This window comes from Rhinolophus hipposideros (assembly GCF_964194185.1).
Source record: "Rhinolophus hipposideros genome assembly, chromosome: 12".
NCBI classification, from domain to species: domain Eukaryota; kingdom Metazoa; phylum Chordata; class Mammalia; order Chiroptera; family Rhinolophidae; genus Rhinolophus; species Rhinolophus hipposideros.
This window is the reverse complement of record NC_138058.1, coordinates 59,070,404-59,096,980: the sequence shown is the minus strand read 5'-3', so window position 1 is coordinate 59,096,980 and position 26,577 is coordinate 59,070,404. Positions and strand designations below refer to the sequence as shown.

Here is a 26,577-nt window from a genome sequence, read left to right as displayed (position 1 = left end):
TCTAGTGTAAGGAAGACTATCAAGAATTAGAACTAACTCTTCGAAATGAGTCACCTCTCCAAAGTCTTTTGTTAAATCACTGCTTGAATCCACCTATCCATTGAGAGTCTCCTTCAGCTTGGCATTTCCACAAGATTCTTGTCTGACGCTTACTTCCCACACTTGGAGTTTCAGTAAATGATAATTTTATGTGGCAACTGATAGGAATAATTCTTTCATCATGGTCAAAACTCCCTTTATTTACTGTTTGAATTGTTTCTTTGAAACTGTTTTCCTGGCAGTTATTTAAACTTTCAAATAGACCAAACAACATGATACTATTTCACTGGTAAGAGTAAGGAAAGGAGCCTGTGGACAAACTGTGTTCCTTCTGTAACTGGAGAGCTGAACGTCTGGTTCACTCTGCAGATTTGGTGAGGGGCCTTCCCAAGATGGCACTGATACCTCCTAATGATTGTCAGCTGCTGACGCAAAAGCATGTAAATAACAACTATCTTGCCCCTGGAATTTCTCTGATTTCATGTGTGTATCATATTATGAAGCATTGTAAATGTGTGTTTTCTAAGTCAGGAACCTCTGCCCTGTTGGTCCCAGGATTGTATAGTCTGGCAATTTTCACAGTGATGAAAAATAAGACTTGAAACTACCATTTTGTTTTTAGGTGGTCATAACTTCTAGATATTCCAGGTGTTTTGTTTACCTTTTTTTTTTTTTAATAACCTCACCTTATGTCACCTCTGATCCTATTTTTATTTCCTGGTTCTCTTGCCTACTCTTCCCTTTTATTAAAAGTTGAAGTAAGCAGTATCCAAGTAATCTGTTCTCTGTGTTTTGTATCATCTTCTCCAGGGTGAAATAAAGGAAATGCGATGTTATTGCTCTTCTCTATGATTTGTGTTGGTCTTTCCGCCACCATCTCTGCCTTGAGGTCAGGTGCTATGTTTTCTACTTCCCCTGTAACTCCCCAGGTATCCAGTATGTGCATCTGTGCATGGTGGGTTTTTAATAAATGTTCTTGACTGATTTACCGACTGTTCTCCATAGCAAGAAAACAATGCTACATTTTATTCCAAAGAAGCTATAGAGTATTGAGTAGTGTTTCAGGAGGTCTTTGAAGTTGAAGGTAAGAGTTTGAGAAATTCTGAGCTGTACGAGTGTGAGATTCTGAAAGATATTTAAATTTACTTCTTTGTTTTGAAAAAGACTTTTGTATAATGTTTTTACTACATGTAAGATAGTAATCTCTCTCTTTCTCTCTAAAAAGAGCCTCTCAGTTGAGGTGTGATAATTTGGTATACATTGTTTATTTTAAAAAATTTTATTGTATACTCTAATACTTTTGTCAGCTTTAAAATTTTTTAAAATTAACTAAAATTATAAAAGAATTAACTTTCTTTAAAAGGACCCATTTAGGGAAGTTCTTGAAAAATAAAGATCTTTATAAGTATTTATCTTATAAAAATATTCTTTGTTTTTAAAAAGGGATCATTGCAGAGTTCCTTTAAATGGAGAACTACCAAATTGCATTTTCAAGATGATTTTATTTATAAAAAACAAATTTACTCATAACCATTGAGTAAATACTCTCTAATTTATTTATTTTAAGTTCAGATTAAAGTGGGACACATTTTTGTATCAGATTAAAGAAGCCCAGCTTTATTGAGGTATAATTTACATACCATACAATTCACTCGTTGAAGTGTACAGTTCGGTGGTTTTTAATACATTCACAGAATTGTGCAGCCGTCAGCACTAGTTCCAGAACGTTTTTCATCACCACAGAAAGAAACCTTGTACTCGTTAGTGGTCACTCCCCATTTTCCCTTTTCCCAGCCCCTGACAACCATTAATCTGCTTTTTGTCTCTGCGGATTTGTATATTCTGGATATTTCATATAAGTGAAATTATACAATAATCATACAGTATATGGCCTTTGGTGTCTTGCTGTTTTTGCTTAGTGTAAAGTTTTCAAGGTTCATCCACATTACAGCGTCTATCATTTCTTTTCTATAGCTGAATAATATTCCTGTGTGTGTGTGTGTGTGTGTGTGTGTGTGTGTTACATTTTATTTATCATTCAGTTGATGGAATTGGGTTGTTTCTACTTTTTGTCTATTGTGAATAATGCTGCTACAGACATTCGTGCACAAGTTTTTTGTGTGGACGTATGTTTTCATTTTTCTTGAGTGTGTAGCTTGAGTGGAATTGGTGGGTCATAAGATAACTCTGTTTAACATTTTGAGAAACTGCCATACGTTTTCAAAGTAGTGGCACCATTTTATATTCCCACCAGCAGTGTTTGAGGGTTCCAGTTTTTCCACATCCTCACCAGCACTTGTGATTATTTGTCATTTTGATTGTAGCCATCCTAGAGGTTGTGAAGTGGTATCTCATTGTGGTTTTGATTTTCATTTCCTGAATGACTAACCGCGCTGAGCATCTTGTCATAATGCTTACTGGCCATTTCTACATCTGCTTTGGAGAAATGTCTATTCAAATCCTTTGCCCATTTTTAAATTGGGTTTTTTTTGTTTTTACTGTTGAGGTATAAGTGTTTTCTATATGCTCTTGGTACAAGTCCTTTATCAGATACATAGTTTGCCAAATCGTGCATTGTCTGGGTTAGCTTTTTATTTTCTAGTTGGTGCCCTTTGAAGAACAAAAGTTTTAAATTTTTATGAAGTCTAGTTTATCTAGTTTTTCTTTTGTTGCTTGTGCTTTTGATTTCATACCTAACAAAATGTTGCCTGGTTATAAAGATTTACTCTTATGTTTTAATCAAAGGTTTACATAGTTTTTGCTCTTACACTTAGATCTAGATCCATTTTGAGTCAATGTTTGTATATGATGTATAGTAGGGACTCAACTTCATTCTTTTGCATGTGGATATCCAGGTGTCCCAGCACTGTTTGTTGAAAAGACTGTCTTAGTCTGTTTAGACCGCTATAATAAATTATTATACATTGAATGGCTTAAACAACAAATGTTTATTTTTTATGGTTTTGGAGGCTGGGCAGTCTGAGATCAAGGTGCTGGCAGATTTGTCTAGTGAGGGTCTGCTTCCTGGTTCACAGAGGGTCTTTTTTTTCCTTGTGACCTCACATGGAAGAAGGAGGCAGCAGAGCTCCCTCGGGCCTCTTCTATCAGGGCACTAATCGCCGTCATGAGAGCTCTGCCTTGATGACCTGACCACTTACAGGCCCCCCGCTCCAAATACCGTCACACTGGGCATTAGGATTTCAACATATGAATTTTAGGTGGACACAGTCTGTCTATAGCAGACTTTTATATTAAAAATTTGTTTTAATTGTGGCAAAATAATACATAACAAAATTTACCATCTTAATACTTTTTAAGTGTACATTTCAGTAATGTTAAGTGCATTCACATTGTTCTTCAACCAATCTTTATTGCTCTTCATCTTGTAAAACTGAAACTCTAGACCCGTTAAACTACATCTCCCCATTCTCCCCTTCCCCCAGCTCTTGCCAACCACCATGCTTCTTTCTGTCTCTATGAATTTGACTATTCTGTGTATCTCATCTAAGTAGAATCACACAGTATTTGTCTTTTTTGCAACTGGCTTATTTCGCCATAATGTGCAAGGTTCATTCATATTGCAGTATGTGTCAGAATGTCCTGTTTTTCTTTTTTTTGGCTGAATAATATTCCATTGTATGTGTATACCACACTTTGTTTATCTGTTTAGCTGTCGAACACTTGGGTTGCTTCCATTAGGCTTTTGTGAATAATGCTGTTGTGAATGTGGGTGTACAAATACTCTTTGAAACATTGGTTTCACCTTTTTTGAGTATATACTGAGAGTGGAATGGTTGAATTATTCGGTAATTCTATTTTAATAATTTTGAGATGCCACCATATTGTTTTCCATAGTGGCTGCACCATTCTACGTTCCCACCAGTGGTGCACAGGGGTTGCAATTCTTCCATGATCTTGCTAACACTCTTTATATTCTCTCTCTCTCTCTCTCTCTCTCATCGTTCTCACTCCCTCTTTAAAATAGTAGTAATCCTAAAGGGTGTGAGGTGGTGAAAAGATGTCTTTTGCCCCGTTGAATTGTCTTGGCGCCCTTGTCAAAAATCAATTGACTGGAAGTGTAAAAGTTCATTTCCAGACTCTGAATTCTATTCCATTGATCAGTACGTCTCTCCTTAATGCCAGTACTACACTGTCTTGATTACTGTGGCTTTGGAATAAGTTTTGAAATTGGGAAGTGTGAGTCCTCCAACTTTGCATTTTCAAGATTGCTTTTTGGACATTCAGGATCTTGCATTTCCATATGACTTTTAGGATTGGCTTGTCAATTTCTGCAGAAAAAGTCAAGCAGGGATTTTGATAGGGATTGCATGAAATCTAGATTAATTTAGGCAATATTGCCATCGTAACAGTATTAAGCCTTCTGATCCTCAAACATGGGATGTCTTCCCATTTATGCAGGTCTTCTTTCAACAGTTTTGTAGTCTTTAGTGTACAAGTCTTACATTTCTTTCATTAAGTTTATTCCTAAATATTTTATTCTTATTGATACTGTTATAAATGGAATTGGTTTTTTTAATTTCATTTTTGGATTGTTCATTTGTAGTGTACAGAACTTATTAATTCTTATAGGGTTTTTTCGTTTGTTTGTTTTTGTGGATTCTATATCCAATCTAGGTGCCATTCATTTCTTTTTCTTGCCTAAGTACCGTGGCTAGATCGTTCAGTACAATGTTTAATAGAATTGGCAAGAATGATATCTTGGATCAGATTTTTAATGTTAGTGGTTTGGAAATAATGTATTACTGACAATGATCCTTTGAAAACTTGAAAATCCAGTTTTGTGTCTTCAGTAGTAACAAAAATAATGAAATTTCTTCTGTTGGAATTTAGCTTGCTGTTTAGTTTTTGAGCATCAAGACGCAATAGATTCTAGCTTGGCTTTTTTCCAAAACTTTAATGCCTTTGTTCTATTAACTTTATGACTTTTTTTTCTGAAAGTCACTAAAGGAAGCCAACTGTAGGACTTTGAAAAGCATATCTCTAATGTACATGTCCTTCTAAGGAATTGTGCATGCTGGGTATAGTGGAAGAACAATGAGTAATAAGGACATTTCTATTGTCTCTACTGGTTCTTAGTCTTGGCTTGGATTAATGCTCTATGGTTGGCAGATTTGAAGAAATTTTATAATGATAGTGGGTAGGGTGAAGGAAAGGGAGTGATTGTACTACTTTTGATAATTTAATTCTATACCCAACTTCTAAAGGGTATATTTTCTTGCTCAAGTTTATTCCCTACAAAAGTGGCAGATGTAGGTAGTAACGTTTCTATACTTTATTCTTTACTGTGGATTTTGTCAGTACTTAGATATTCAATTTAGAGAGTAGAATTTCTTTCATATATTGAGCATTTCTTGAATCTATTCTATGTATTATATTTTGCCCTGTTGGAGATATGAAATAAATATAACAGCATGTTTATTCTCTGAGTTCTTACAAGATATTTAGGAAGATCAAGTATATGTATTTACCTTGTACTTCAGTGTATTTTTGGTTCTGTGTATATGTCTTGTCTCATTAAATGTAAGCTCCTTGAGGATAACCATCTTTGTATTGACACAGTGACTCACATATAGCATGCGTTTATTATGAATTTTAAAAATTAATGGAACGATAAAATCAATATAACACCACAATTCGATACTTAGGTGAATGGAATAACAAATCGTTATTGTTGAATTTCAGAAGTAACAATGATCAGTGTGTACTGGATTTATTAGGGAAGTCTTCATGCAGGAGATGGTAATTAGATGTGCTCATAAAGGATGGGTAAGAACTGAGCATTTTAGCTATGTGTCATAGTATTTGGAGGTCTGTGAGCAGATTGTATTGACTGGAATAAAAGGTTTGTATTGGTTTGTAGATAGAGGGAAGGGTGGATAAATACATAGGAAACGTCATATTATGGAGGCCTGAAATGCCAGTTTGAAAAGTTTGCCCTTAGTCCATTTGACATTAGAGAATTATTGAAGTTTTTTGAGCTTGGAAGTTTGGGGGTAAGGAAGTGCTTTAAGAAGACTTACTTTATGATAATATGCATTGTGGGCTGAAGGGAAACTGGTTATCAGGAGACCATTTAAGGTGATAATTGAATTCTTCTAGTCTTGCCCACTCTTCAGGAGCAGAGTGAATGTGCCCGATCTCGTCTGTTTTTAGACTTCCGAGTTTGACATTGAAATACATAGTACATAAAGATAGAAAGGTTCAAATGAGAACCGAAGTCTGAATGTTTAAATTTGAATATCATCATGAAGGTGTTATTATTTGAGCAGTAAAAGTGATTGGACTGATACAACTGTATGTGTGTGCCTGAGTATAGCGGTTGTGTGCGTGTACACAAGTATACACACTCTTATGCATAGAATCCAGTGTGTGTGCTTATTGGTATGATCTTTAGTATGTAGCGTAGTGCCTGCATCGGAGTTCAGATGTCTGTCATTGGATGTGTGAATGTATGGCTGTTAGCAGCGGGAAATAACCAGAGGAGAAACATTTTGGAGGAAAAGTTGAGATGACTTGTGTTCCATGAATATAAAGGGTGAGGATAAGGTTGAAGATACTAAAGGTTAAGCATGGTAATTAAAGGAAAGCTGTGCCATCGCTAGAAAAAAGAGGGAGTCAGCGAGGGGAAGAGAGCAGTGAGGAAAGAAACAGGCAGGAGCTACCACCCTGAATGTGCCCGATCTCGTCTGTTTTTAGACTTCCGAGTTTGACATTGAAATACATAGTACATAAAGATAGAAAGGTTCAAATGAGAACCGAAGTCTGAATGTTTAAATTTGAATATCATCATGAAGGTGTTATTATTTGAGCAGTAAAAGTGATTGGACTGATACAACTGTATGTGTGTGCCTGAGTATAGCGGTTGTGTGCGTGTACACAAGTATACACACTCTTATGCATAGAATCCAGTGTGTGTGCTTATCGGTGTACCATCTGCTTATTGATATTAGCAGAATGACGAGGACTGATTCTTGAGATGAGCAGAGGAAAAATCAGGGAGCTAAAGAAGGAGACAGGAAAGGAACAGAGAGGTCGAAGAGCATACAACACAAATTTGCTAAGGAGACGTAATTTGTTTCCTGTTTCAAAATAATTCCACCAATCACAGCAGTAGTATTCCGGTGTCACGTACTGAGTACTTACTATATGTATACCAGACGCCATGTAGGCATGTGGCCTCTTTTTATTCTTACAACAAATCCGTGATGGCAGTGCTATTATATCCACCCTTTTACTGATGAGGAAACTGACGTCTAAAGAGGTTAAAACTTGTTCAAGATGACTTGAGCTAATAAATAATTAGGAAATCTTGTGGAGACAAACCAGACTTTTTTGACCCCAAGTCAAATGTTCTTTCTATTTTACCAAAGGTTTGTATGTTTAATTTCTTGAAGGCAAGGACTTGAGAGAATCAGTCCTCGGTAAAGGCCTATGAATTATCAGGCAGGGATTGGAGAGTGTTTCCTATAAAAAATATCTGCATGTATTTTGTATGTTGCTGCTTATCTTTTTATGCTTGGGTATTTATATTTATAGTGAGTTAGGAGATTAATTTTTTTGATTGCATGTTGTGGGTGTTAATTTAAAAGAAGATATCAGTTCTTTTGTTTGAAGAATTAATCATTCAGAAAGTGCTTTTCAAATTTGTTGAACTAATACAAACTTCCTTTAGAAATTTTTCTGATGCATTCCTCAGAACACTCATACATTAGCAAGGAAATAAGAAGGGCCTGACATTTTCTTGTATTTCAGGGGATATCATTTTCAATGCCCAATACCCAGAGCTGCCCCCTGATTTTATCTTTGGAGAAGATGCTGAATTTCTTCCAGACCCCTCGGCTTTGCATGTGAGTAACTGCAGGCTCATTTCGATGTTCTTTATTTGTTGGAAGAAAAGAAAATTAGTTTTTCCTGTGAAATAAGTACAACACTTTATGTGTTAAAATAGTTTCAATAGGAGATTTGTTTTTCCATTGCAGTTTTGCTTTCAGACTATTTTGAATTATTGAAAGTCTCTAGCATATTGGTTAAAATATTTTTACTTCAGTTTAAGGAGACATGTTGAAAATATTTTCTTTGTCTTAATATTTCATGCCTGCAATCAATTTTCTAATGTTTACTAACACTTCATCACAGGGCTTGTTAGTGGAGTGTTTCTTGGCTCTTTCAGAGGCCTTTTTCATGTATAAGTGAAAGTGGCAAATTTGGACTTGTATCTGCATTATCTCAGTATTTTTATCAGAAGGGTTGTAAAGACCAGATTAAGTGTTCTTTATTAAGCAAGACCAAAAACTTTGCAGTTGAATTAAAATGTCTCTGGAATTAAGGCAGGGAAAGGGGTGGTGGTATTGTCAGAGTGCATGTGGTTTGTATAAAAATGGTGTGTTTTGCATGGCTGGTGGAGAAAAACATGTGCCATTTTGTTTAAAAAGTCTGAGCATATAAAAATGTCTCTTTCTATCCCTTCCCAAATTCGATTTTGCTATGATGCCTGTAAAAATAAGAAGTTTTATTATTCTTCAAAAGTATGTTCATAGTTTTGTTTTTTGGAATTTTTTTAATCTCATTAAGCTTTTGATAGCTTATTTTGAAATCTTGCCCCCCCTTTTTAAAAAGGGAAGTATTAAATAGGAAGTATTAACCCAAACCTAAAGAATTATCTTAAATTTTAGAACACAGCTGTAAAAATATGGTTGGCAAGAGTAGGTGGGTTTGGTGGCTAAATTATAATAATTACACATAAACTGTTAGTTTGGCTGATTTTTTAAAAAGTTGTAGTTTAAGTGTAGCCCCTTTTGATGCTATGCATTATGTATTCACCCCATGTTGAAGCTGAAGGGTTTACCTGGAGAAAATGAGGCAGAAGTTTCCCTACAGATCTCTTGTGAATTAAATCTGCCCGGTCGAGGGTAGCATACGTTAAATGCCAAAGATGTATATAACAGGCTAGGTGCTCCAGGAATTTAAAGAAGGTTGTCAGAAAAGGCTTTGTAGTGGAGATGAGACTTGTTCTCATTCTTGAAGAAAGGAACAAAAGTGAGGAGTAAGGCAGAGGCTATTTCAAGTAGGGGAAATGACATAAACAAATTTGAAGAAGTTGTGATATCTATAATTCATTGTAGAAGAGGTACTTTCAGGTTTGCTGAAACGTAAATTAATATCACGAAGGGCTAGTAAAGGTTAGAAAGATAAATTGGGAAAAGATTATGGAGTGTCTTGAATGTTAGGGTAAGAGCCATTGAAGGAGATGATAACTGGAGAATCATCTAATAGCAATGTGGTCAATATAGTGGATTAAGAAGAGATTGAGGACCAGAATTGACGACTGTTGCAAAAATCCAAGTGGGGAGAGAAGGGGTTTTGAGCTCTGACGATGCAAGAGGGAGCACTGTGATGGAAAGCATAAGAAATAATGTTTCCAACTTCTTGGTTTGGAATTGCCTTTAAAATTTGCAAGGCATATCTTCATTGTGGACAAATATTGTGAGAGTGTAGAATTTAAAATCTAGAAAGGACCTTAAGATTTATCTTATTCCACTTTTATGTTTTAGTATTGAGGAAATTGACCTAGATTTACATAACTGTGTCAGAGTCAATATTATAACGTCACTCTTCTGATATTTTGTCTCTGAGTGAAGTTATCACAAATGGTTTGAGAAATTGTGTGAAAAAGAACAGACAAAAAAATCAAAGCACTGTGTGAAAAAGAAAGATTACAAGTCTAGGAAAACACCTTCTCTTTAGCTGTAGTAAACCTATGGCCTCAGGTAGGCTACCTAGTGCTTCTTCATGGACCAGTGGGCTGGGCAAAACTAGATACTAAGCAACCAGGGTCGACCCTTCCACCGCTGGGTGAGTCCACACAACCCTGGAGGGTGTCCTTGGTATTCATTGTCATCTGGCTAAAGCTCTAGGGCAGGGTAAAGGACAAGGCCTGATCCTCAGCAGACATTTCCCTTACGACTACATGTGTCTGACGGACTTGTCACTCATTTGTTAACAGGTTATGGTTTACTTCTTGGATTAGTTCAGAATTTTTGCCTCTCTCGAAGTGCACAGAGCACTGTCACTAGTAATCTGATCACTCTATATTTGTGTATGGTTTTACATAAATGTGGATTCCATATTTCATCACTGTGGAATGGAAAACAGAATGCCTAAATGTCTTGGATTTTCCACTGAGGTATTAATTACAGAAGGGAATGAATATGTACCCTTTGAATCTGGGAGTATAGTCCAGAGCAGTTCCTGTGGCAAATACGGAATTTCCTTGAAGTTTCTGGGTTCTAGCTTAAAAATTCACGAAAATTTTACGTTTGATTTTATAAGATGCCTGTATTTTTTAATACAAAATATATTAAATTATAAGTATTTGAGAAAAAAACAAGACTCTCCAATGTGTCCCACCTTGAGAAATATAGTTTTGAGAGAATTCTTGTGAGAATATATGTGAGCTTTTATTTATTCAACTTATGTAAATCTGTTCCTTTCCAAAAAAAGATTTGAAGTAGCTTAAATAAAGGGTTTAAATAAGAATAATAAAAATATATGAGGTTCAGATGAAGTCACCTTTTTCTAAACTCAAAGCCTTAATTCAGGGAATTCAGTGCCATTAAGGACTTTGAGATTCTCAGGTGAAGGGAAAATACTAGGTAGATACCAGGTCTAGAGATAAGTATCTCAGAGATACCAGGGAATCGTGAAATCATTGAATTGGGCTCTTAGTGGTTCCTACTTCTGGCTGTACATTAGAATAATTTAGGGAGGCTGTTAGAAATACAGATTCCTGGACCCCAGTGGACATACTGAATTAGATGTTTTAGGGAGCCAAAGAATCGTTAAATTCCTTGGGTGATTTTTTTTGTGTATTAGTCTGTGAACTGCTATTGGAACCACTAATTGAATCCATCTTTTACAGTAATATTTCCAACTGAAGGCCATTTGCCTTTGTTTAACATTATTTCCGGTGAGGTATCATTTTCCATTTTGGGGACAGCTCTAATTATTTTAATAACAGCTTTATTGAGACATAATTTATATGCCATACAATTTACCCATTCAAAGTGTATTATTCAAAGGTTTTTAGTATATTCATTGAGTTGTGCAACCATCACTACAGTCAAATTTAGAACATTGTCATCACCCCTAAAAGAAACCCCAACTCTATTAGCAGAAACTTCTCGATCCTTCCCACCCCCAACCATGTCCACTCTAGGCAATAACTAATCTACATTCTGTCTGTATGGATTTGCCTATTTTGGACATTTCTTATAAGTGGAATCATACAATATGGTCCTTTGTGACTGACTTTTTTCACTTAGCATACTGTTTTCAATGTAGCATTTATCACTGCTTTATTTTTTTACTGCCAAATAATATTCTAGTGTATGCATATAACCACAATTTATTTATCCATTGTCAGTTGATGGACATTTGGGTTGTTTCCACATTTTTGCTATTATAAGTATTGCTGTTGTGTGGACATAATTTTATTTCTCTTGGATATATCCCTTGGAGTGGAATTGCAGGGTCAGTGGTAACTCTATGTTTAACTTTTTGAGGAACTCCCAGACTGTTTTCCAAAGTGGCTGCACCATTTTATATACCCGCCAGCAGTGTAGAAGTGTTCCAGTTTCTCTACATCCTCACCAACACTTGTTATGATTTGTCTTTATGATTATAGCATCCTACTGGGTGTGAAGTGGTATCTCATTGTGGTTTGGTTTCTATTTCCCTGAAGGCTGTGCGTCATAAGAATGTTTTGCATCTTTTCATGTGTTTATTGTCCATTTATGTGTCTTCTCTGTTATGTGTCCATTTATGTGATTCAAATCCTTTGGCCATTTTAAAATTGGGTTATTTGTCTTTTTATTGCTGAGGTGTAGGAGTTCTTGACGTGTTCTGAGTACAAGGCCTTTGTCAGATATATGACTGGCCAAAATTTTCTCCTAGTCTGTGGATTGTCTTTTCACTTTCTAGATAGTATCATTTGAAGGACAGAAGTTTTACATTTTTTATGGAGTCCAACTTATCTGTTTTTTCTTTTGTTGCTTGTGCTTCTGGTTTCATATCTAGGAAACTACTGCCTAGTCCAAGGTTATGAAAACTTATGGTTTTCCTTGAAAAACCCACATTAATTTTTGCTCTTACGTTAAGGTCTTTGATCCATTTTAGTTAATTTTTATATATGGTGTGAGGTAGGGGCCTTGCTTCATTGTTTTACAAGTGGAGATCAAGATGTCCCTGCACAGTTTATCAGAAAGACCATTTTTCCTTATTGACTTGTCTTTGCATTCTTGTTGAAATTCAGTTGATTATAAATATGAAGGTTTATAGACATAGGTAGTACATAAGTGAGTGCTATGGGATAATTACACAGTGTTTTCACATCCATTATCTAATGTGAGAAGAGAGGATGATCAATAAATTAAGACACAGACTCCACTAGAATGAAAAAGGAAATTATAGGTTGGAACTGTGGAGTTAAAATCATCAGGAAGAAGTTGGAACTTGTGCTGATCCCTGAACGGTGGGTCTGCTGTAGCGGTTCTGCTGTACCTATCACTCAGTTGCTTCTCTTTCCATTCTGTTCCTGGCTCACTGCTCTCCAGCCACACAGGCCTCCGTGCTAGTTCTCAAACATTTGAGCACCCTCTCAACCTCGGACCATTTATTTGCTGTGCACCATTTTCATTCACTTCTTCCTGGAACTCTCTTCCCCAGTTTTCTGAAGAGCTTGCTCCCCTCCTGTCAATTGTCATTGCATCAGAGAGGCTTATACAAAGTTGTAGTAACACCCTTCACCTTACTCTGTCCTCTTATCATGCTTTATTTTCTCCATTACACTTATCACCATTTGATAAATTGTCGGTTCCTTATTTGTTTGGTATCTGTCTCTACTATGGTGACCAACCCCCGGGGACTGTGAGGTTTTTGAGATGTAGTGCCTTCAGTACTAAGACAGGACAGTCCCAGGCAAACTGGGTAGTGGGTCCCCCTTGTTTCTACACTGGAATGGAAGTTTCATGAGAGAATGGAATTTGTTTTGTTCGCTGCTTTATTTTAGTACCTAAAAGAGTGCCTGATGCAAGAAGTATATGACGTGGGACAATTAAGTTTGTGAACTCATCCTACATAAAGTGCTATATACCTCATTGCTGAGTATAACTATGGTCACCTTCGAAGTCCTCCCCTTGGGAAGCTATGCACCGATGCCAGCGCCTAGTCCACCCTTCAAAGCAATTTTGGAACTCTTTTTCTGGAATGGTTATCAGAGTTGTCATTGTATTATTCTTGAGTCCTGGATGTCATCAAAATGTCTTCCTTTCAATATTTCCTTTATCTTCGGGTAAAGAAAGAAGTCATTGGGGGCCAGAATAGGTGAGTAGGGAGGGTGTTCCAATGCAGTTATTTGTTCACTGGGTAAAAACTCCCTCACAGACAGTACCGTGTGAGCTGGTGCATTGTCGTGATGCGAGAGCCACGAATTGTTGGAGAAAAGTTCAGGTCGTCTAACTTTTTCATGCAGCCTTTTCAGCACTTTTAAAAAGTAAACTTGGTTAACTGTCCAGTTGGTAGAAATTCATAATGAATAATCCCTCTGATACCAACAAAAGGTTAGCAACATCGTTGCAACAAGTTCACGAACTCAATTGTCAGACCTCGTACAATACGTGTTCATTAGATGAACCGCTTGCCTTTAAGATTCCCTATTTCTTAAGAGCCTTTCTTAAGAACTAAAAAACATATTTTAGATGAACATTTCAAAATAGAAGTAAAAGATTCAGTTTTAGAGAAGTTTGGGGGATAAAAATCAGTGGACAGATGCCCAGAAACAGTGATTTTCAGCCTTGCCTTTGCAGTACTCTGTGGTGTATCCGGCTACCTCAGAGGGGATTGTGCAGTTCTTTCCCCCGAAAATCATTATGACAATTCACTTTAATTTAAAATAAAATTGCATAAAGGAGGGAGGGTGGATCGTAAATTTAAATGAGAAGAACATGTAATCATAACAAGATTGGAAACCACTGATACTGGACTTCCTAGTTTGAAGAAGGTGAGGGCCATTTTGTGTTTGGGACAGTCACCTTCAGGGCAGGGAGCTTGCTGCTGCTGCAGGTACTGCCCACTGCTTGTATCCTTCTTGCCCCGACTCTGTCCTGTTCGTGTGGAATGTAAGCATAGAAAGCAGTGTTGTACTAATACCTTGTCATTTCTCTTCCCCTGCTCTTCACTGGGCTGCCACCAAAAAGATATCTTTTAAATGTGTCCTTGCAAAATAGCGTTCATCCACTGTGTCCAGGAAATAGATGCGAACAATGCATGAGGCTGATACAGATTGCATGGCCCACCATTGAAAAGCGTCGTCCAAATGTGTGCTGCTCACATCACTACACATTTCTGTGTGCCGTGGCCTACGGCATCTTTTAAAGTAGAGTGCTCTGTCATTTTTCAAGTATCTCCTGAATGCCTCATTTGAGACCTATAAAAGGTCCACCTAACCCTGCTAGCTGGACGTGGTGCTCAGGACAGATAAGTACACAAGACTGCAGCCTCGGTGAGACGTGCAGGGGGAGAGGTGTCTGCACACGGTGCTGGGGTGAGGGGCATGTAGGGGGAGCCACGTCCAGGAGGTGGCGGGGGCTCAGAGGCTTATTATTTAATTGTTCATAAATACTCTACATTTTGATGTAACTTGTTGAAGAATAACATACTACGGAAGAGTGTACAGATCACAAGTATATAGCATGACGAATTTCAGGAAGTAAACACACCATGTAACCAGCACCCACATCAAGAAACAGAACATTTCCAGTTTCCAGAAGCCCCACTCATCCCCCCTTCCAACCCTGCGACCGTCTTGCCCCAAACTAAACACTATGCTCACCTATATCACCAATATTAATTTTGGCCTTTTTTAAATCTTTCAAATGGAATCGAGCGTGGACTTACGTGTCTGACTTTTTTCACGCAACATTTATTTGTGAGCTTCACGCAGCTAGTTTGTTGTTACTGTTGTATGGTCATTACTCATAGTATTCCATTGTATGAGCATGCCACAGTTTATTTATGCATTCTGTTATAGATTGACATTTGGATTATTTCCGTGTTTTTTTTTGTTTTTTTCGCTGCTGTGAACAGTGCTACTGTTAAGTTTTCTTGTACATGTCTCGGTGAATATACGCATGTATGTGCATTTCTGATGGGTATGTAATGAAGAGTGGACTTGCTGGGTCCTGTGGTCGAGAGGATTAAGGAGAGGACTATTCATATGTATACATAAGCACACACACATATAATTTTGAAAGCAGGTATTATAAACAAGGCTTTAAAAACATTTGTAGGAAAACAGAACATCTTGAAAGTACAAACAAGGTATAGTTAAAATGAAACTTGATCAGTTTATCAGTTGGAGTTCAGTTAGGAGACAGAAACCATACCAGTACTTTGAATAGGGAACATTGAATATAGAGAGTTATTAACTCTTGAAGGAGTAAAAGAGAGCGCTAAAGAATGCAAGAATAGCCGTGGCAGACAGTAGCAACTGTAGGGCTGAGGGAGCCTACTCAAGAAGGAACAAACTTGGAAGACCCTTCCCCCGTGTTTCCCCCCACCCCCAGGGCTGAGACTCTAACCTCTGAGTTGGAGAGGGTGTGGCTGCAGCCTACTGGCTGCTGGAGACCTTCCCTTGGGGGAAGGTGTTGCTTATGGGGTGCTGATTGGCTGGGGCTGGTGAGTAGAAATGGGCTGGGTGCCAGGTAAACCGGACCTGGGACTGTGCAAAGCCTGGATTCTCAGCCTCCCTCCAGTGCCCGGGATTTGCAGAGTCCCGTAGGTGAAAGCAGAAGGCAGAAGGCAGCTCCTGTCCTGGATGCTCTCTCCTGTGAATCCTCTGCATCTCCAGTTCTCATTGCTTCAGCAGCTGGCGAATGTCTTCATGGAGATGCCTATGTTCTGTCTGGCTTTCTAGTTGTTCTCATTGAGAGTGTTGGTCCCTACAAGGTTACGCCAGCCTACCCGGAAGCATAAGTCAGTTGTCCTTCATTTTGACAATGTATGATTTTCCCCTTTACTTTCAAAGCAAAAGAACAAAACACTTTAGTGGACCATAAAATAGCAATCATCTTTTTGGCAGAAACACAGAATTAATAAAAGTTAATTATTAATAATTAATGAAAATGTTTAATTTTGATAAAAATGTTCAGTAACATTACTCAATCAAAATTAATAATATGTTCTACCTTTCTTACGAAAACCTAGATTTTAAGCCCCAAGACATTTTCTAAGGTAGAAATGAGAGGAAACATTATTTGGAGATGGCATCTCTGGTTCTCTGGAGTTGAATGCAGCTTGGATTCAAAGGATACAGCCATGTGTGATTCAAGTGAAGATGAGAAAATTACCAGAAATTTCAATGCAAAATTGGTTTATGTGCTGATGGAATTAAAGGCTCGATTTGTACTTCTACCATTATCTATTTTCACTCCTCAGCCATAGAAACATTTTATGAAGGAGAAAGAATGTTGGTGTTGTTATTCTTTGTAAAATTGTACTTTGTAAAAAAGGGAGGCAGTAAAAGGGTCCTGGTTTAAAAATGATGATTTGTGATTTCATTTTTTCCCCAAAGGTGTTGCTATTATAATCAATGGTGGATTAAGTAAAGCAGTATTAATGTATACACATATGCAATACACACATATAATTTTGAAAGTGTTATAAACAAGGCTTTAAAAGCACAGTTGTCTAAAAAAAACATCTTGAAAGTACAAACAAGGTACATTTAAAACGTTCACTCTCCTAAGACAAATGAAAAAAAGGCAAACCAAGTTATTTTTTGAAACCCAAATATAACATTTAACAGGTATTGCCAGTTTTGATTTACTCAATTGAATTTGTAAAAATGCTTTGGTGAATTTATCTTCTAATCTCACCATTTTCTTGCACATGCTAATCATACTTATTTTCAAGTCCTTGTGAGCCAGTTCGAATATCTGGAATATCCTTGGGTCCATTTGTTTTGCCTGCTTTTTTTCTTTGGTTATCAGTTATGTGGTTCTGTGTTTGGTGTTTTTACTAGTTTTGAGTGAATGTCAGACATTCCAGTTAAAAAACTACAAAGGCTCCAGATGATGCTCTTTCCTTCTAGAGAGAGGGTTCCTTGTCCCTTCTCATGGGTAGGTTAGACGTTGACTAGTCACCTCCGTTCAGACAGGGACGGCGCTGAGCTGGGGCTGGTTGATGGCTTTGGTAAGGGTCTGTCTACCTCTGCTTCATGGCTGGGCCTTTGGGGTTTTTATCCGAGAGCCTGGAGTGGTCAGTGTTGCTAAACACTGTTAAGTGCCTTGGTCTACAAGATACTTTAAAATAGAATGCCATGTCATTTGTCAAATATTAAAACACTCAAACAGCCTGGATCTTTGCCCTGATGGATCCCAAATTCTAAATTTTGTCTTGTAAGACCACTGATAACTCTCCTCTTTTTCAGAGGTAGCTTCTTAACTTTAGCCCCTGACTCTTGGGCTGCCCCAGAATTCGTTAGATGTCTTGAGGGGAACTGGCTGCATGTTTGAGGTCTCTCAAGACTCTGGCAAAGTTCTGTTTTGTTTTTTTTTGTTTGTTTTGTTTTTTTAAAATGAATGAACATGGTAACTAATGGTATAGGCGTTCTGATGAACTAGTGATTATTGAGCTGGTGGTGAGCTGAGGCTTTATGGAGGAGGAAGGGTTTTAGGTGGGTCTTCAAGCAGGGATAGGATTTGTAAGATGAAAGGGGATGGCACTGTAGGTGGGGAGACAAAGGTACAGAGAAGCATCACAAAGCAAGGATGACATATTGGAAACACTGAGCAAACCAGTTTTCTTGAAGGAGAGTTTGCACTGGTAAATAGTAGAAAATATAGTTACAGGGGTAGATTGAGGCAAAATTATAAGGGGTTTAGAACACAAAACTAAAGATTGTTTGTTACTAGTTTAGGCTGTGATTTTAAGAAACTACTGCAGCCTTAGGCTTTGTGGTTTGTTTGGTTTTTTTCCTCCTTCAAAAAAAAAAAATGGTTTACAAAGACATTGAAGCATTTGTGAGATGTTTATGATCTGAAGATTTTTTTTTTCTCATGGTATTGAGGATTCCAGAAATTTTTGATGCCTTTACTTTTTAGCCACCTGCTGTTAAGTATACTTTTGGAACTAGTTACAAACTTCATGTGTGTACTTTAGTCTTTCAGAGGAGTCAAATTTTTATTACACAGTTAAAAAGAAAAATGTGCAGTTGATTGTTGATTGTATTCCCTCAGAATCTCTAAATTGATTATTTCACATTCTTCACTTGTTTCAAAGGCTGGTCTTACAACTAGCTTACATTGTGTGCCTTTGGTGTACTGGGCCTTATGAGCAAAGGGCTATTTATTTTTTAATAAACTTTTAATTTTAGGACTTTTCACTTTAGATTGACAGCATTAGTACAAAGATGGTACAGAGTTCCTGTGTACCCCACATTCAGTTCCCCTGTTGTTAACATCTGACATCACTGGGATACAGTGTAACCATTAAGAAACCAGTACTGATACATTATTATTAACTGAAGTCCACACTTCATCAGATTTCTTTAGTTTTTCCCTAATGTCCTTTTTCTGTCTAGGATCCCATTAAAGATACCACATTACATTTAGTCCTCATGGCTGTTTAGGCTCCTGTAGCTCTTGTAGTTTGTTAGACTTTCCTTGTTTATGATGACTTTGAGAGTTTTGAGGAGTGCTGGTAAAGTATTTTATAAATGTCCCTCAATTGGGATTTGTCTAATTTTTTTCTCATGTTGGATTGCAGTTGTGGGCTTTTGGTAGGAAGACATCAGAGGTAAAGTGCCATTTTCATTACGTCGTGTCAAGGGTACATACTATCAATATGACTTATCTCTGTTGATACTAACCTTGATCACTTGGCTTGAGGGAGTGTTCTCTACTGTAAAGTTACCACTTTCTCTGCCTTTTCCATATTGTCCTCTTTGAAAGGGAGTCACTGTGCAGCCCACATTTACGGAGGGGGGAGTTATGCTTCACCTCTTTGAAGACACAGTACATGAATGATTTAGAATTGTTCTGCATGGGAGACTTGTCTGTTCTCCCCTAATTTACTTATTCAATTTAATATATAGATAAATATAAGTATAGACTTACAGATATTTTATACTTTGGGTTACAGTCCAATATTACATTATTTATTTTGTTGCTTATATTGTTCTAGTTTTGGCCATTCGAAGCTGTTCATTTGGTTCCTTTGCTATAACCCGTGATTGGAAGGGTTTTTTTCCTTTCGTTTTTTTTGGAGCACTTTCTTGCTTTATGGCTCTATAAAGCACTTTCTTGCTTCTAGGCTCATCTTGTATATTTCCTGCTCACATCCTAGAATCAGCCATTTCTCCAAGAAGCCCTGGTTCTTTTTATTTTACTGGGGAAATATATTAGAAATGAAGTCTGTTTGCTGCTATTGTGGTGCCATTGCTTTTAGGTCCTCTCAGCTAACACAGCATGGAAACACACACACACACACACACATATAACTATTTGTATATATTAACCATTTGTGCCTGTATTAAGCAAAACATGAGTTTAAAATGATGTCTCCAACTCTAATCCACATGGATCATTCTAACCTCTGAACAGAATTATTTTAAGATCTCATTTGTATATGTCTCTGTTCTTTTGTAATATTATTCCCACTGGCTGATTTGCTAATTTCTTCTACAAACATGTATTAAGTCTGTACTATATTTAAGCCTTTGTTAGGGATACAGAGATGGATGGTTGATTAATACAGTCATAGTGTCTTTAATGAATACATGTTTATTGAATACCTCTCATGTCAGGCACTGGGCTCCATGTTAAGGGTTCAGTATTGGGAGAAAATCTGGCCTCAGAAAGTTATGACATGAGGCAGAATGTAACTGTGATATAAGGTAGAAAGGAAAGGTAATAACAAAATTTAGATGAAGGAGAAATTCTTCAGGAAGGGAACTCACGTGATGAATTGTAGCAGTGAGAACCTAGTAGCATTCATCTGACAGGAAATGTCACCAAACTGGCTTAAGTAAAAAGAGAATTTATTGGTTCACATAACAGAAAAGACCAGGGGTAAAGCTTAGGGGCCCGACTAGTTTAGGGCTCAAATGATGTCATGAGGGCTTTGCTTTGCCTTCCATTGTTCTCAGGCCTTTCATAGCATCTCCTAGTACTCCCAGACCAACATCAGAACAACACCATAAGAAGAGAAAGGCCGACATCATGAACAAAAGTCTTAGAACTGAGACTTGTTAGCTTTACTTGGGTCATCATATCCATGAACATTGTTGCTCTGGGAGATAGAATGTGCTGGTTAGTGTAGCTTTGTACATGTGCTCCATCCCTTTCACAGGTGTTGGTTTTGTGATTGTTAATTGAGCTATACATTTTTGTTTTGTGAACTTGTCTATATATTTGTTATATTTTACAATAAAATTTTTAAAAAAATAACTGAACATACCGAGCATACACAAATTAATCAGTGTAATTCCTCAGATTCAGGAAGTCCAGTTAACCCCAAGCAGGTATATATAAAGAAAATCCACTTCCAGACATATCATGGCAAAATTACAATCAACCAAAGACAATGAGAAAAATCTAAAAAGAGCCAGAGAAAGCAAAACAGCAACCGTTAGACTAACTTCTTATAGCCACAATGGAAGATAGAAGACAGTTTAATGATATCTTTAATGTGATGGACCATTTAAAATTAAACCTTTAGTAATTCTTCAGGGAGAAGGAAAATAATCTCCGTTGGAAGGTCAAAGATGCAGAAAGAAATGAAGAGCAACAAAATAGAATAAAGGGAGATAGCAGTAGAGAGGGTATAAAATTGTAAATCATCCAGAGGGTGTTTTTAACTAGAATTATCTTATACGTTTTGATAGGTATTAGGATTTGTGTCCCCAATACATATCATCTAGGTAAATATTAAAAGTAAGTGATTTTCTCTTGGTGTTTACTTATTTGGGAGTGGGGAATGGATGCCTATAGGGTGAAAAAAGAAAATGGCATTAAAGCTTGGCTTTGCAAGTGGATAACTTCATATTGACTATGTCTGCCATCCTTCTTTCTACTGTTCTTGTATTGCTTTGTGTAATGCTTTGATTATTTCCTGGGGACAACTGGAAATATACTGAGCCTGGGTCTCAACTCCCAAAGATTCTAATTTAGTTATTTAGTCTGGGCAGCAGTGGTTTTAGAAAGCCAATTCTTGTGTATAACTAGGGCTGAGAACTATAGGTACTGAAAATGAATATGGAAGAAACAGATCTGAATTCTAGTCTCATGTCTGTTGATTACTAGGTGGATTATGCTGGCCAAGGTACCTAATATCTCTATTTATTTATGGATAAAACTGCTAATATTAGTGCTTATCTCACAAGACTGTTGTGAGGAATAAAAAAGTAACATTTGAATGGACAAATGGAAATAAAGCTGGCTGTATGGATGCCAAAATGACCAAGGGCAACCTATAATCATAACTGCTGAGGGCTTAGCCAATGTTTGTATTTTCAAAGAAGTCCTCTAGTTTCCCTTTATAATTTGAAGCAGCTTATTCAGATTTTTGAGTTTGCATTTAAATTCATATGGAAATGAGGTTTTGTACTTCTGAAAGTCTTTAGGTTTGAGATTATTTAGCTAACTTGGGTTATCTACAGGGATGGGCACTTTCAAAAGGAAATTTTGAACTGATTCTAATGTATGCTTTCTCCAACGTTTTTAAAAAGCAAAAAAACTTAGCCATTTAAAAACATTTTTCAGAGAAATTATCTGCATCCGGCTGAGAATTTTATGCCAAACTGCAGCCCCCACACAAGCTTTGGAGAGCCAAGATATTTAAACCTGCAAAGTAAAGTGCCAGCTCAACCTTTACACTGGTCTGATGTAATCATTTAACCACAGAATGGTTTGTAGCCTTGAACTGACAATGACTCAGTAGACCTTGTATACATTTAAAAAATGTTTTTAAATTGCTGGAACATGAAAATACCATAGAAGCACAATATTATTATAAGCAAAACATTCGACACATTTAATTCAGTTTCTTGAATATGTTTCAGGAACATTTATGAAGAAGCCAAATTGAAAAGTAAAAAGTCTGGATTATGATAGATTTTTTTAAAAGAAGGGGAAACTAATTACTTATAGCATCTAAAATAGCTCCAGAGAGGGTGGTAAGCATGCAATGTGGTATATAGATGATGTATTATAGAGTTGTACACTTGAAATCTATGTAATTTTACTAACCGTTGTCACCCCAATAAATTTTTTAAAAAATGACGTCAACTATAAAAAAGGAAAAAAATAAAATAAAATAATCCCAGAGATCATCAGTCACATTTTTAAATGAAAGGAGTCCTTTAGGAGATTTGAAAAAAAAAAGTTAATAGGTAAGAATAGTGATAAATATAACAATTATATATAATTTGTATATTTAAAGGTACATTTTAAAAGGATTATTTATTTTTTAAATATGGAGATGTTTGCAAGGTTAACATGAATGTTTAGCTCAGTCATCACCTGTAGGAGTTATTTAAAAAATGCAATATTTGTCCCAATGAAACTTGATTTAGTTAAAAAACTAATTTATTATCTTAAAGTATAAGTTAACCATTTGTTTTACTTTCAACCTTTACCTAGGTACTACTATTCCAAAACCCAAATTCACTAAATCCACTCATTAAGAGCATTTTAGAGTCAGGAAAAGATGAAGTAATTATTTCAAACATTTGAGTTTGTATATTTGTATTGATATATGAATAGAATTGAATAGAAATAATTTTGGAATTAGCTATAGATTTATGTTATAAACGTATCTTTTCTAGTTTATCGTGAAGAAAATTGGCAACTTTTATAACATATTACAGAATCAGAAAATCTGTAATAGTAATTTTCAAACTTCTAAGACTAAAAACAAACAATTGAAATACTATCCAGTAATCTAATGACTTTAACTTCCTGAAGAAAATCTAGGAACCATTTCTTTGTGTTAGTACTTTTTTGGACCTTTTAATTTATAACTATTCAACTTGTGCTGTAAACTTCTGTGCTGTTTTACAACATGCCTCATGAAAATTTTTGTTTTTTAAGAAAATAATGCAATATAAGACGTTTATAACATTTACGATGAAGGATTAATCAAGGTTTTGAAACTGAGAAACTCTTTTAGCCAGATTTGATATAGCTTCCTTAACTTTTGGCATCATTTCATGACTGTAAATTTGTAACTAGCCATTTTAGAAATTAAAGCATAATTCTTGGATGTAATTTTTAGAAATCAAATAATTTTTAGAAATCAAAGCCAGACAAAATTCTTTCTAACTATAGAATTGCCTCGTTTTATAATACTTTGATTTATGGAGAATTTCAAACATATACAAAAGTAGAAAGTATTGTATAATGAATCCTCATAGGGCTATCATCTAGCTTTGATAATTGTCAACTCATAACCAATTTTGTTTCATATGTACTCCCATCCACTTATCCCCGGCATGTTATTTTGAAGCAAATCCTATACATTATGTCATTTCATCTGTAAATATTTTGATATGTTCCTAAAACGATAAATCTTTTTAAAATCATAAACAAAATACCATTATTGTGTCTAAAAATATTAATAGCAATTCCCTAGCATCATCAAATAACCAGTCAGTATTCAAATTATGCATTGTAATTGTTATACCTTTTAAGTCTCTTTTAACTTAGAAATTTTCTCCATGTTTTCCTCCCCTCCCCCCCTTTAATTTACAATTAATGGTTGAAGAAGCTGGGCCATTTGTCCTATGAAATTTACCATAGACTGGATTTTGCTGATTGTATCCTCATGGCATAGTTTAATATGTGTCTTTGTACCCCTGTAGTTCCTATCAATTGGTAGATGAATACATTTCCCAGATTTCATGCACCTTCAACCACCTGGTACATAGTCATAAACCAAAAATAATCCCCACCCATCCCCTCCAAAAAAGGGGCTCTAAATTTTGTGATAGTTGTCATAGGGATATGCTTTATTCTGTATATGAGATACAGAGACATCTTTAGTTTGTATTTAGATAATTGTGTGTATGTAATGCATGGCTGAAGATTAGAATTTATGATAACACTGGTTATAGCAAAATGAGACAAATGTGTGTATAGTAAGTAGAAAAGAATTATCAAAAACAACAGAAGGTTTATAAAGGTACAGTATTCTGGAGTCATTCATTTTAAGGGCAGATAGCACTATTCACTTAAAAACCTCTACTGATACCACTGTTTTTAATAATAGCAGTATAATGTGTTCTCATAATAATGACCTTGATTCATCAGGAAAGGTGAATTATGTTTAATATGGACTATTTTAAAGAATCACAACAACTAGAGAGTCAACAATTTGGCACTCAAAGGATTGAAGAATTATATATTATAGTTGTAAAATATGGTGTGCTTAATCCACAATCCGTGTTAATAATAATATATGTTGTAGTGTGTACATATTAAAGATAGAGGAATCATATATAAAAATTACAGAAATGCCACTTTATCAAGAATATCTGGGAGATAAGGTATATTGGTTAATCAAATATTCACTCAGAAAAATTTACTGTGTAAGCTATATACAGATCACCAGTTCTAAAATAATTGATTTTTGATAATATATCCTTTCTATTGAAAGTAGAACATAGTTTGATCTTTCTGTGATGATTCAGAAACTTTTGAGGGACTGTTTATAACATTAAAATTATGCTTTTTTAAATTAAATTTATTGGGGTAACATTGGTTAACAACATAAATTTCAGGTGTACAACTTTACAGAATTATTGTTATTAACCTTGATTGTCATTATATTGTAGTTGTGTAGTAGAGTTGATTCATGCAGACTTTCAAAGTAATGTTAATTATGAAAGAATTACCACTGGATTAAGAAAGCCTGAATGGGCTGTATGACTGTGGTAGGTATTCAAAGAGAGTCAAATAAAGGGACTTACAGGAACCAATATGTATGGATATATATGTGTATGTGCGGTCGCATCCATAGATACATGTTTACCTGCGTGCATATGTGTACATGTTACTGTTAAATTTGTTAATATAATGTATATTGTTAAACACATACACATCTATACCTACTTGTGACATGTACAGCCATTACTAGTACTAAGCAAGCTGCAAATTGAAGGAATTTGATCAAAATTTACCAAGAGGAAATTGGCTCCATGGCATAACGATTTTGGCTGGAGAAGATAGTGATCCTGGCACAGTATACTCTCTATTTCCTTGTGAGATCTCCAAGATTAAAAGAATTAGCTGCATAGAGGCAGATGCTTGGTAGTTTTCTGGAAGCACAATTAATAAGGTTTATGAAAAACAGGAAGATCTACATCTCATGTGGTTTTTTCTGTTGTTGTGGTTCGGTTTTGTTGTTTTTTTTTTGAACTGGGAACTGATTTAATGTGCTATTTTGTACCCGTAAGACCTTGTCTATTGAGCCATGATATTGATTTTGTTTCTATGACTTTCAAAATTCTTATTTTAAGTGTTCTAGACTTTGGAAAGAAATTATATCTTAAAATGCTGTTAAGATAATCTTTTTCAGACCGTTCAAACTTTTAATGATTGATGGCTATAATTAGTCACATTGCAATATTGTATTTTTAGAATTGCTGTCCAGTTTTCTTTTGTCTACTTCTGCTCGTAACCACAGATTAGCTTGGCTCCCAGTAGCCAGTATTTGTACTGACCCTGGGAGAAATTTGGATCCTTTAATATATTTAACTTAATTTATAATGAATGGAATGGTGGTGATCATTCACTTGACCACTAATTTGAGTGCCCACTTTGAATAGCCCGTGATGTCTAACGCAGCCCTTGCACAAAGATGAATAAAACACTGTCCCTATTTTCAGATAGTTTATAGTTACTAGAGGGATGGTAATATAAAGTAACTATATCACCCAGACAATTAGTCATTCTTTATGAACACTGGTGGGTACATTGAATGGGAGAACTTTCTTTTTATCTTCAATTTTCAATGCCTGAGGAAATTTAGCTGTTTGTTCTACTGCATTTTGCTTACAAATGCAAAAAAGGTGTTTGACAACAGTAAACACCTTATGTGGCTACCATAAATGAAGGAAACACGGAAGGAACTAAAAAATATCTGTAAGAAATGCTCCAGAATCTTAATTCATGGTGTTACAAACTCATCTGCCTAAAAGGGCCAGCCAAGTAATACAAATGAGTGAAAAAGACAGGTATAAAATAGTTGTAATAGGTGGGGATTATGATCTACTGAAGTGTGTGTGCTTTGTCTAAAGATTTTCTAATAAAATTTGTTTTTGTGGATCAAAGGAAGCATGACTTCAGGCCGAGGCTGCCAATTTGCAACCCCTCTATAATTCCTTAATACTGATGGAACTATCACAAAAAACATTTGAGAGAAAAAAATGGTGATTTAAAATTAAACTCAAATAAATACATC

At 36.0% G+C, this 26,577-nt stretch overlaps 1 protein-coding gene across 2 annotated transcripts in view; it reads left to right on the top strand.

Annotated features, from left to right (window-relative positions):
* Positions 1-26,577, top strand: part of BABAM2 (BRISC and BRCA1 A complex member 2) — a 375,203-nt gene that overhangs the window by 73,572 nt on the left and 275,054 nt on the right. For both annotated transcript variants that reach the window (XM_081069729.1, XM_081069730.1), the window contains one exon: positions 7,813-7,907. In XM_081069729.1, coding sequence (XP_080925855.1) covers positions 7,813-7,907 — 95 coding nt within the window. The remainder of the gene's footprint in view (positions 1-7,812; positions 7,908-26,577) is intronic.